This window comes from Falco peregrinus, chromosome 5 (genome assembly GCF_023634155.1).
Source record: "Falco peregrinus isolate bFalPer1 chromosome 5, bFalPer1.pri, whole genome shotgun sequence".
Classification (NCBI taxonomy): Eukaryota; Metazoa; Chordata; class Aves; order Falconiformes; family Falconidae; genus Falco; species Falco peregrinus.
Genome location: NC_073725.1, coordinates 33,040,047 through 33,052,645, shown reverse-complemented (window position 1 = coordinate 33,052,645; position 12,599 = coordinate 33,040,047). Strand labels below are relative to the sequence as shown.

The window sequence follows — 12,599 nt, the reverse complement described above, 5'->3', positions numbered from 1 at the left end:
CTTGAAAAACATAAAGCAAGCCAGAGTCTTCATAAATAATATTTTTATGGTATCTACCCATATGTTGTGGAACAACAAACACTTCTTAGCCGCACACCATCAAGCTGAAGGAATCAATGACTGACTAGCAACTGACACGCCTGTGCTTAACTTTTTCAACATCATACTGCTAATTTCAAGCGAATTACACACTGTAACCTAAGTTTTGACAGGATGGGAGCATCAGTGTACAGACTGGCAAAGCACTGAGTTACTTTTGCAGGAGGGAAAGAAACAGCTTTCCCAAGAACTTTGAAGGACTGGGTCATTCTGTAAGTTATATTTCACCAAACACACTTCAAAAAGGCTGGACACATTCAGCTACTGTACTTGAAACACACAATCTGTATCCAAAAAACAGTGTTTGTTTTGGTGTCATGTCTGGCAAAGCTCTCCCGATATGTTTGCAAATACAAAAATATTAAATCTCTGATACTTCTCATGCCAGCAGACTACAAATTCAACTGGCACCTTCTGTGCATGCCTAAACTTCAGTTTGGAACCAGTGACATAAAGATAGCTTTATAGTGTTTGAATACTGTTAGAGTTCTGCACATACTCTCACATTAAAGCAATAAAGATGTTTGACTTGTAAAGTTGTAGCAATGTATCAACGTGTAAAAAGCAAAGGGGTCAGAATGAGCAGAGAAAAAAAATTAAAATGCAAAGTTAAACCAAAGCTACAGGAAAGTTTGGCAGCATATTTCTTCATAATGTAAACCAATCCAAAATATTTGCAGCCTTGTCTCCAGCTTTTTCTCCTTGTGTATTCACATCATTTTTTTATTTATAATTTATGTTGTTCTATTCACTACTTTTAATATTAATATATTGTTTCATAAAAACAAGTAATACAGGCAAAATAGTCACTCTTTTTATTGGTCCAATAATATAATCTATTAGAAAATCATGTAAATTAGAGTGGTAATAATACAAGAGAAGATAGTGCTGCAGATTCAAGATGCCTTATGGATAACTGCTAATGAAGCCTCCTATTTTTATCTGACTCTGCTCCACTGATCGATAACTGTTTCATCTTGCATTGCCTACCAATTAGACTAACATTACCTAAAAGTACTGTTCTATGTAGCAGATCACTGTAGTTCTTAAGATATTGTAGGTAAACATCTAATGGAAATCTGATTAAAGTGTGGTATTCTTGTTTTGCAATAAAGAGTTCATTCTGCAAGGATAAATAGAAATTGAAAGGATATACAGGCATACACTCCTTCAGAAATGGACTTGTGTAAAAAAAAAAGAGGGAGGGAGAGGGATCCAGGAGTGAGACCATTAGTGTGTATTGTCCTAATGTCCTCAGGAATGCAAAGACTTAGCATACAGCTGAGGCTTGAGGTTATTGTGGTACTCCCAAAAAAAAAAGAATATAAAAAGAATTTAAAAAAAAAAAAAAAAAAAAAAAAAAAAAAGCTTTATGCTGCTACATCACTTCTGAGTCAATCAAATCAGTAATTCCAAAGTGCAGAGGACTTGCAAGATTCTCAGTTCTCCCTAAGCCATCTGTAAGGCAAGTAAGAGTTGTGGACTTTTACTAGGCTTTAAAGTCTAGTTCAGAAAATACCAGTTTGAAAGGAGTGAAGATGCCCTACCCGCCCTTTAGACTGCTGTTTTCTTCTGGCAGAAAATACTGTCTGGAATTCTAAGCACAAAGCTTTACAATGCATCTTTGAGCAGTTGATGGCTGCCCAGGCTTCCATTCACACCATTTTTACCAGCTCAGTGTACCAAAGCGTTTCAAAATATGCTTTTGTATAGTTTATCAAGAGATCTGACTTCAGTTCTTTCTCCTTCACTAAACTAACTGATATTTTTATGAATTTAGGAGGCATCTAGTCACTGTTCCTACCATTCTTTTTATGGTAATAAGCACATTTTAACAAATAGGCTTTGCTTGTCCACATACCCTGTAAGGATGGGGTCTGCAGCATTCTGGTGTTCTGCACCAGCTGGAAGAAAATAAAAGGCTTGAAAAACTACTGAGACCTGTGTGCCTGAGGAGACTCACTCACCCTGTAAAAACATCCCCTTTCAAAGAAGCCCCCATGCACATTCAGGGTACACTGCGTACTTCTATAACATGCCATTTTTTGCTGGGCAGGTAGAAAACCCCGTGGTTCATTCAACTCTCTTCAGAGTTATGTTGTCAGTCCACATATGTCCAACAGATTTTTTAGAATCTATTTTTAGAACGACCAAAGTGGGAAACAGTTTTTTCCGCTTGGTAAATTTAAGTGACTAATGCCCCCAGTTCATCAATGTGTAAACATACACTTAACTTCAGGTGTATTTGTATCAAAGTTATCTGACTAATTCTGCTGTGAAGTCCTGGCTCCACTCAATAGTTAGTTTTGACTTAAGCAAACCCAAGAATTCATTCATCTCCCAACATACAAAATTAAATGTATGCTGGCATCATCATGGGACCACAGTCTAAGAATTAAAACCCACAACGGTGTCAGAGGCTACTGAAGTGCATCTAACGCAGTTTATGTAAGGCAGCATTTGTTCAGGCTCACTTGCTAAAAATAAAAAAAAAACTTATTAGAGATCTGAGAGCATGCAGAAGGAAAGCTTTTAAAAGCCTGCAGTAATCTGTTTCAGTTTTAGTTTTTCATATCCTATTTGCTATAAAATAATGTTCAATCAACCAATTTTTCTCTAGTTCAAGAGGCAGCTTCATAAAAAGAGAGGAGAGAGAGCAAGAAAGAGAAAGAGAGAGGAACAGAAAGAAAGAAGGAGAGAAAAGAAGACCGAGAAAGCCAGAGAGAGAGAGAAAGAAAAGAAAGAAAAGAAAGAAAAGAAAGAAAAGAAAGAAAAGAAAGAAAAGAAAGAAAAGAAAGAAAAGAAAGAAAAGAAAGAAAAGAAAGAAAAGAAAGAAAAGAAAGAAAAGAAAGAAAAGAAAGAAAAGAAAGAAAAGAAAGAAAAGAAAGAAAAGAAAGAAAAGAAAGAAAAGAAAGAAAAGAAAGAAAGATCACTTGGCTTCCAGTTAGGGTTTCATAATCCACTGGATTTTATTGGTTTAGTAGAACTATGCCTTTCCATCATAAATGAAAGATGTGACTCATTCCTTTGAGACTTGATTCTTCTGCTGTTTTGTCAATTATTTTGTTTCATTAGTTAAAAAGAAAGATAAAAGGAAATTTAGGTTCAAATACAAAATAACCTTTCCTTCAAATGACCATTAAGTTTTCATGTCTGTTTTCTTCTGTTTATGTATTTTAAGGGCCCCTTTTCCCATTACTGCAAGGTTTATTCATCACAGGTAACTTTCAAAGTACGGTTCAGACTGCTTTTTTTTCTTTGTATCGAGCAAGAAGCTCCAGTGATTTTAAATTGCATGGTACTGAATGATTACATTCATCATTAAACAACAAAATATTCAGTAGCCAATTTCCAAATGTGACTTCTGATTTTTCTTTTGATGTATAATCACATGCCTATTTAGTAATATGCACAACTTCCACTCAAGTAACCTACCGCCAAAACTATTTGTAAAATTAACATTCCATATGGAAAATAAACTCATGTTACAAATAGGCGGTATGTTACTGTCTTCTGTAGGTCCAAGATCTCAAAATGAAGGATATCCTCCCTAATTTACAATGAATATTACATCTTTAATATCATTGATGTTAACAAGCAGAATTTTAAGAGCCCAAGTTGTCTATTTATAACACTAGTAGAAGACTTCAAAAGAAACTTTTCATGTATGACAATGAACTGTCTACTACTATATCCCATTATATTAATGATTTTTTTGCCCACTCTGCATCACTTAGTGAATGCTAGGATACAGTAATGTAACTCTGCATTAGCAATATTACAGATTAATACATAAAATTAGAAGTTATGGAATAACATCAGTGTGATTTACATTTTTGTCTATTAAAATATTATTGTAAATGGATATGGTTTAGGTAAACTTATCAAAGGACACAGACTTTGTAATACATATTCATAAATAACAAGGACAACAAATGCTAGAAAACTAAGACCAAGGGCAGCAGTGTTTTTTTAAACAAGCATTCTTTTGCTGTGTTTGCCGCTGGAAGCATGCAAGACAGCGCAGCACAAAAAACATGAGCTCTAGCATGGCTAACTGGTCTATCTCCTTCTCACAAGCTAAGCTACATTCACAGTTAAGAACAGACATCTTAAAATCTGGTACTACAAAAAATCAGTGGGAGCTTTGTCATCAGTATCTTCCAGGTGAAACTTCCCTTAGAATGTGTGTTTATAAACTTTAGTAACTTTTTTTATTCAAACACTTAAGCCTAGATTGTGTGCATCCAACACAATTACACCAGGCTATTTTTCAATTGAAACTTTCATGAAATATAACGGAAAAGCAGTTACCCAGCCATCAAAGACCCCAGACACTCACCCGAGAAGTCAAACGCCTTCTTGCTGCATACACCTATGCAGCCACACAAACTCATGCTGGTAAAGGTGATGCGATTGCCTGGCTGAGAAGTGGGAGGAAGGCTCTTTGCTGCGGGGTGGCTGCACACTGTCTCGCTCCTACTCTGCCACCAGCAGTGCTTGAGAAATGGTGATGCAGATCTGTGAGTCTTTAAAGCCTACTACGAAAAGCACGCCTGCACACACATTCACACAAAGCTTTTCATTTAATAAAAACTTACAGTACTTTACAAATGGAAGGAAAGCTCTGCTGTAGCCATTGTATGGGTTGAGGAAACAGATATAAAAGGACAGGACACAAGTTTGAGATAGATCATAAGGCTGGGTTAAGTGCCCAGCTGTGCACTGATGTAATGAAGTGGCCTCAAGCACTGTTTATCAAACTTCTCTAAACCCACACTATCTTAGTTAGAAACCTTATTAGCGACATATGCAAGTATTTATATTTAAAAAATATGACTTTCCTTTCACAGCCTTTCAAGTTGCATTCTTCAGTGTATTAGAACAAGGACACAGGATAACATAGCAAAAATAAGGATTGAACCCAACCCCACCATAACTACATTTTACTGATGGATTTAAATTTTTCTCATTCTAGCAATGAAACCAGACTTCTTTCTTTTTCTTTCCAGAGACTGGGAAAACTGCTCGGTAGAATACATTTTGCTACTGAAACATGCTACAGCAAACATTCATGCTGCTGTGTAATATTGTATTTGCTGAAAGCAATAATCCAGATTATTAGCAGACAGCAGCAAAGATAATGTTGTCACCTTCCCTTGAATTTCAAGACACAGAGCTCAATCCTGCTCTTGAGGATTTCAGAGATACAGCATATGAAGTCATCATGTCACTAAAGAATGAGTATTTCCAAACGGCAAACTATATGCAGATGAACAGGCTCATTAAAAAAGCACTTAATAAATAATTAGCAAGTCTAAAACGGGCAACAAGTCTGATAAAAAAAATCCAGAATCTGGTTACTTACTGTGCAAAATACTAGAGAAGTTATTCTAGATATGTTAGGACAAATTTTATCCTAGGATGCCAAGACCAATGAAATTAAAATTAAATTTATATATATAATGCTGAATTGGCAATGCTCAAATAAGCAGGCAACCCTAACATTTTACCAATCAATATATGCAAGAATTATAAAGCATTTATCTTTCCCTACCATGCAACAGCAGTTTAAAAATCCTGAAATGCAACTACAACTATAATTTTTTGAAAAGTTTTTGTGACATTTTCTCCAGATATTGCCAGAATATGTGGATCTTTAAGCCCCACGTGTCCATATCTCCTTCTACATTTGGTTCTAGTACAACACCTCATAGACATCCAGACCCCTTGGTGACTTTGCTTTGAAGACTGGGATCCCTGATAGTGCTTAATACAAAATAATACCAGAATAACATGCAATTACATTTCTGTGCTGAAGATTTAAAACAGAGTAATACAATTAAACTCTAATGGCTTAAAAAACCTTGAGCACTCCAATAGTTACACTAGAGTCAACAGACCTTCTCACAAAAACATTTGTGCTCCTGTCTGGATTGGGACGGCAGGTTGGGGGGGGGGGTGTGTGTGTGAGTGTAAATCCTACTGAATTATATGTATAAACAGACAGAAATACATAATTAGAGGCCATACTTATTTCTGCCTACACAAAATGACTCTTTGGCTATGGGCAAAGAATTCTGAAACTGTATTAGTAAAATAGTGTTTAAAAATTTTGCAGTCCTAGAAAAGTTCCTGATTGTGTTTCCTGAGAGCAAAAGTGAACATACTGCAAATTTGCAACTATTAAACAATCCAGCAAGCAGCCTGTTAGCCAACATTTGCTAAGCAATCACCCTTAAAAGTTTTCTCCTAGAAGTATGATCATTATTCACTGGATTTTGAACTTGTTTCATTTCTGAAATCTACAGAGGTGTTTTGTTGTTGTTGATGGGTTTTTTTAATGGTAAGTGATGCTTTGACACTGCTTACCAAACAAATTAACTCTTTCCAGAAAAACTATGCTTTATCATGTATTTTTTCTTGCTTCCGTTTACAACCACGCTGAAAAGCACAGACATATTGATGAATCAGTTACACAGTTCTTTTTGACTACAAGTGTGCAGCTCATTTTTCTTCATGATGTGTTTCAGAAACCAATCAGAAGTCCTCAAAACCCATGATTTCACAGTATTTATAATCATTTATCAAAATGACCTGCTTTTTAGAAACCATTTCAAACAAGTACATATGATTTATGATATATAGATCTGTTTAAAATAAATGCCCTGGAGATGTAACTTTTTACTGCTTGCATGCTGAGAATAGGTAGGTTGTAAAAGATGTTAAAACACTGGAAAAAAAAAGTATTGTTTTCTTTCCATTTGATTTCTTAGTGAACAAAAACCAGCAGAACAGCTATTGAAACACTGGATTCCTGAATTGTTTTTGTAGGTTTAACAGCAGTGTTTCTGTATTATACTATTGTAAATAGAGTCAAAAATATGAATAGTTGTTATTACCTGCTAGCCTTTCCTTGGAAATCTGCACCATATAAAAACATTTTTCCATGTCAAACTTTAAAAAATAAAAATAAAAATAAAAATGAAAATAAAAATTAAAAAAGGTTTCTCATGCCTGGGGACATGTGTTTAATTACATTAGAACTTTAACTGGAATCAAATTTGCTTATAACTTGCATTTATCTATCGCAATTAAATGTTTGAATAGCTATAGTGCTTAGAAGAACTCCATCAACAGTACTCAGCCTCCCCCTGGTCTTTTCAGCATAGTGCAGATATTTTTTTTGCCATAGGATTTTAGGCTTCCGTAGGGCTACCGGATTCACTTTCTTTTTGTATTTCTTAGTAAAACAAGATTACACTTCCTATATAGGCATTGGTATGCTTTTCTCCTGACTGAAGTTTTAAGAAAACTTGGACTTAAGTGAGCCAACTTAGACAACCGCAGTAGTAATTTTGCATTTGATATGTTCCGCATCATCTCAGAGCGAAAACCTACTTTATAAAACCCAGAAATAAAATGGCCCTAAAAGTTCCAGGCAAGTAATGAGAAGAGGAGGCATTAGAAAAATCCAAAGTATTCCATATAGAACAACTCGTACCACAAAGCAACAAAGCACTCCAAGAATATGTTTTTTATACACTCAGCATGGTTTTCATCCGCACCTCATTAGCACACAGATAATTCTGACCATTAGTGCACTTTAAAATCAGCAATTTTATTTGTAACCTAGACTCAAATTTAGTATCGTCTTTTTACTCCTACATCCTTGACACATGCAGAGCTGAGTTACAAAGGCAAGGATGCAGATGCCATTATTCACTGCAAAATGTTAACATCTAAAGATTTGTGTGCATCACTTCTCAACTCACAGGCTAGTTTACTGACCCACTTCTGGGCCTACGCAGGTTGGAAGGAATGTTCTGAAGATAATGAGAGAGCAACTACAAAACCTGGAGACGCGGACAGCTGTAGCAGGCAGGGGTTGATGACTAGAGTAAGCAGTATTTCCCAGTCCTTTACAACCAGAACAGTGGACAATTTCACCCTGTTCTGTAGCAGCCTATCCAATATCTTCAAAGGGAACTTCCCAAACTGCTTAAACCTGGGTTAGGGCAGAAGAAAACTGTAAGTCAGACAGCTTATAAAACTACCATGAAAGCACATTTCACCTTGCTTTCTCAATCCCAAACAAAAGCGTAACAGAGCAGACTGCAAAATGTTTCTATCCTCCCATTCCCCTGCAATATGTTAATTCCAGGGGAAACAAGCTAGCACAGGGACAAACACACAGTTCCTATTGTCCAAAATTTTGCTCGCCCTCTGGATTTTTGTTTATAATTTTTAAAAATTACACTCCCGCCATCGTAACAAATAAGTAAAATGGGGAATCTCTGCTGGTCAATTTTCAGAGTATCTTTATGGCTGAGCAACAGTTACTAGTTGGGGAGATAAATGACACAAGGAATGCTCACGTTTTACTTTCTTTGAACGATCTGTATACTCAGCTTTACGAATCAATGTTCCTGATCTTAAACATCCAGCAATAAAAGCAGAGTAGTGCAAGAAAGGGGTAGCCTAAGGTTAATTCAGCTCTGAAATGCAGAACAGATTCAGTGCTCAAGAAAACACTAACATTCTGTGGCTTTAAGTGATATGCTTAAAAAGAGGAAACATATCTGTAAATAAGCAAGAACATCAATAATTGTCTCAGAATGCTGGCACGGAAACTTAAAACAGTCTCTCTTCACTTCTTAGTTATTTACTATTAAGACTTTATACAAATGCTTACTGAAATAGATCCAAGTGTGATGAATATGTCTCCCAAAAGTGAGGAAGGCGTGGATTAAATTCTTTCAAGTACAGTAATTTGTTTTAAAAAAACAGCTTAATGAGAAATAAAGGGGGTGATTTTTAATCAAACGAGGGGCAATTATGGATGACAAATACAGAAATGCAGCGACTTAAAAATAGTTCTTGCTGCCATACATTAGAAGGGCATTAAATATCCAGCACCAGAGCTCAGGCTTCATAAAGGGGTGGGGTTAAATGTTCAGTCCAAAACTCAGGCTTTCCCTGAAGAAAAACCAAAGATACAGCAGCTAAACAGTTGCTGTTGTCAAAAGATGCCCGTTTTCAGTTTGATAGATCCACGATTGTGTGAACAGCCATAATATTTTTTTCTTAGGGAAAGGGAGGAGGAAATAGTTACCTGCCTTTATCTTCAGAAAGTCTTAGAAAGTGAGATTCGGAGTAGAGCACAAGAAAAGCCTAACCATGGCTAAAGGCTCTGAACCCTTGTCCCCAAATCCAGTGGAAGACTCCAGTCACTTTGAGGCTAAGGTTTGGGACTTTCCCTCCTGGTGTTTTTTTTGTTTGCTTTGCAAAATGATATAAACAGAAAGCGATGCAGATACTTCCCTGACAGTGAGAGGGACCAATTTCCTTTCTTTCTTCAGCTTTAGATCGACTGACAAATACAGTAAGTCCTTACACCCGCAGGCATCCAGTTATGTTCCCAGCCGTAACGAGGACTCAAATTTTAGCGTTTCTCATACACCTCACAAAACCAGAGATTTCCTTTTATCTCATAAAATGTAATGAAGATGCAACAATAGATTTTGCCACCATTTTTAACTAAATACGGGTTTTAATCTTGGAAGAGTTATCAGCCCGCAGACCAGCTACGTAAGATTAAATTCAGTTAAACCCATTCTGAATTACTTGTAAACGTTTCTTAATGTATCGGACAACAAAGAAAATGATGATATCCTTGAGGGCTGTTTTTTAAAATAGTTTCTGTTGCTTACCACTTTACCAAGTTCACAACGTTTCAAGTGAAGAGGTCATGGTTTCACTTGTGAACTTCATAAGTATCTGGAATAACCTTTCACTTTCTCTTCCTCAACAACAAACAATTTGGTGCGCTTGCTCTTGTGTTTCCAAACCGTTGAGCCCTCTCTTTCTCAGGTGCCTCCTGCCTGCCTCGCTATGTTTTTGATGACACCACCACCACCACCACCCCCCCCGGTTTACGTGTGCCCTAAGGGAAGTGCCATCTGTCGCGCTGCCTCCGCCGCGTGGCTTTTGTCAGAGCGGGGCTGTGACAGGCTTTGCCGTTTTAGAAAGCGGAGATTTATGTCAAGCTGTTTTTTTGCGTGCTCAGTGATGCCAAATCATCGCCCTGGAATGACTGCGAGTCTACAGTAGTTTTTTCTGCTCGTCTTGAAGCAAGAACTGCAGCGATTTTAAAAGGCAGGCAGCTCCTTCCCTCCCCCCGCCCCCGCCACCAGCAAACTGAGGTGCGGTGGCTTTCCGAAACCCCTGTCCGCGCCCGGCCGCTTTCCAGGCTCCCCCTTCTGCCCCTTCCCCGCGGAGGATCTGATGCAGGCGCCCCCAGATCCTACGGGGCAGCAGCAAGGCACCGGCTCCTCTCCCGAATCCCACTTCCAAGGCAGCTTCCAAGCGTTGTGCAATCGCCTGGGAACCGCAGGCAGCTCCGCGGCGGAGGGGCGGAGGGGACGGAGCGCGCTATATTCCGAATTTTGAAGCGGAGGTGGCGTGTCGGGCCGGGGGGAGGGGGACGCGGGGCCAGATGCGAAAATCCTCACCTAAACTGGGAACGTTTCGCTCCCTGCCCGTAGGAAACTCTCCCCCCGCCGCCACCACCTTCATTTCATGCTCTATCACGTGCTGGATTTTGACTTTTCGCTCGCCCCCCCCTCCCCCGCAGCCCTAATCAAGCTCGCCCCGGTGATGGAGCGCCCGAGAGCGCGCCGAGGAAGGAGCGCCCCGGCGGCCCGGTGTCCGCGGGCGGCGGCTTCACGGCGGCGGCCGGGGCCAGCCGAGCCCAGCCGAGCCCAGCCGAGCCGCGGCGGGGGACCCGGGCCCAGCAGCGCAGCTCCCCCCGGCACCCCCCGCCCGGGGGTCCCGCCCCGCAGGGGAAAGCGTGAGCCGTTACCTGAGCTGTCGCTTTTCCTTTTGCCGGACCTCTTCTCTGTTTCCACCGGGGACAGAGCCTGCCTGCCATAGTCCCCAGGCGCACACGCTGCCCCCGTGGGGGTGTTAGTGCCCAGGCTGGAAGAGTTTGAACACAGGACGGGGGGGCTGCTGCCCAGCTCCGGGGGTCCTCCTGAGTCGGGCTGAAGGCAGAGGCTGTGCCTGGCCGCGGCGGGAGGAGACGACATCTGAGGAATGTGCCAGTTCGTCTGCAAAGCCTGGTGCTGCTGTTGCTGGTGGTGGTGGTGGTGGTGGTGGTGATGGTGGTGGTGCCCCCTATGATGCTGGCTGGCAAACATGCCCTCCTCATTGGGGTATCCCGCTATTATGCAAGAGGAAGAAGAAGAAGACAGATCAGGGTAGGACATGTGGTCAGATCTTCCATGCAGGGCAAGAGAAGACTGGGAGAAAGGATGCAAGCTCTGCGCAGTGGCATGGGGGCTGCGCAGGCAGCCAAAGAGTGTGTGATCCATGGCATGCAAGTCTCAGGTTCCAGGCAGGAGAGTTTAGGAAAGATCCAACTTCACCACCCTTTGTCAACTTTCACTGTAAACAGATCGGGGTTGGGATTTTTTTTTCCAAAACGGCAACGACAGACTTTGCAGCAGGCAGCTGAGCTCAGATAATCCAGGTCTTTAGCCCTAGTGGCCAGTCTCCGCTGCATAAACACTCGGACCTAGATGAGCCTTTCTCAGAGCTGCTCAGATGTCAAGAAGTGGGAGAGGTTGAAGCCAATAGAAGGTGGTCCCAGAGAACTGCTCGAAGGGGGGAAACGGCTCCGAGAGGTTATAAATACAGTAGTGTGTAATGTGAGCTGGGGGCTGGCTTAGCAACACAGCACTGACCACATGCAAACTCCCTCCAAAACGCCAGCGCCATCCCCGCGCCCAGCCGCTCCGTCAGCGGGCGGTAGCGCTGCGCGCCCGCGCCCCGGGCGCCCGCGGCAGCGGAGGGGGGGCGGCTCCGCGGGGGCGCAGCCCGCCTCTCCCTGCCCCCGGGCGGGTCGCGGGAGCGCGCCTCCCCGCCGCGGCGACCGGCAGGGCTGCCCCGGGGCCCGCAAGGCCGCACGCGCCCCCCGGGGCGGATCTGGGGGGGGGGGGGGGGGGGGGGGGGGGGGGGGGCGGGGGAAGGGCGGGTGCCGGCCGTGCCCCCGCGGCCGCCCCGTCGGGGCCGGCGAGGCCCGCTCGGGGTGCCGCCGACCCCCGAGGAGCGGGCAGTGGAGCGCAATAAAGACGTGAGGCGAAATCGCGGGGCTCACTCCGGGGTGGCGGGCGGGGGTGCGGGGGCTGCGGCCTCCCCGTTCCCCGCGGGCCGGAGGGCGCTCGGCAGCGCCTCACCTGCGCGCCCAGGTGTGCGGGCGCAGCGCGCAGGCGGCCACGGCGGCCGGCCGCCGCCACCCCCCGCGCCGAGCAGCGCCGTGCGGGTGCGGGGCATTCCCCCGCTCCGCTGCCCCGCGACCCCGCTCCCGGGGCGAGCCGCAGCGCTGCCCCGCTCCCCGCACGCCCCGCACGCCCCGCACGCCGTGCCCCCTGCACCGGGGGCTTGGCTCTGCAAGGCTACGGCCGGCGCTCACCGGGCGATCCCGTCCGGCCGCAGAA

The 12,599-nt window shown here is 42.7% G+C and overlaps 1 protein-coding gene across 1 annotated transcript in view; it reads right to left on the bottom strand.

Annotated features, from left to right (window-relative positions):
* MEOX2 (mesenchyme homeobox 2) overlaps positions 1–11,783 on the bottom strand; it is a 55,852-nt gene extending 44,069 nt beyond the window's left edge. The window contains exon 1 of the mRNA XM_005228813.3: positions 10,964–11,783. Coding sequence (XP_005228870.2) covers positions 10,964–11,474 — 511 coding nt within the window. The 5' untranslated portion in view covers positions 11,475–11,783. The remainder of the gene's footprint in view (positions 1–10,963) is intronic.
* Positions 11,784–12,599: the final 816 nt, after the last annotated feature.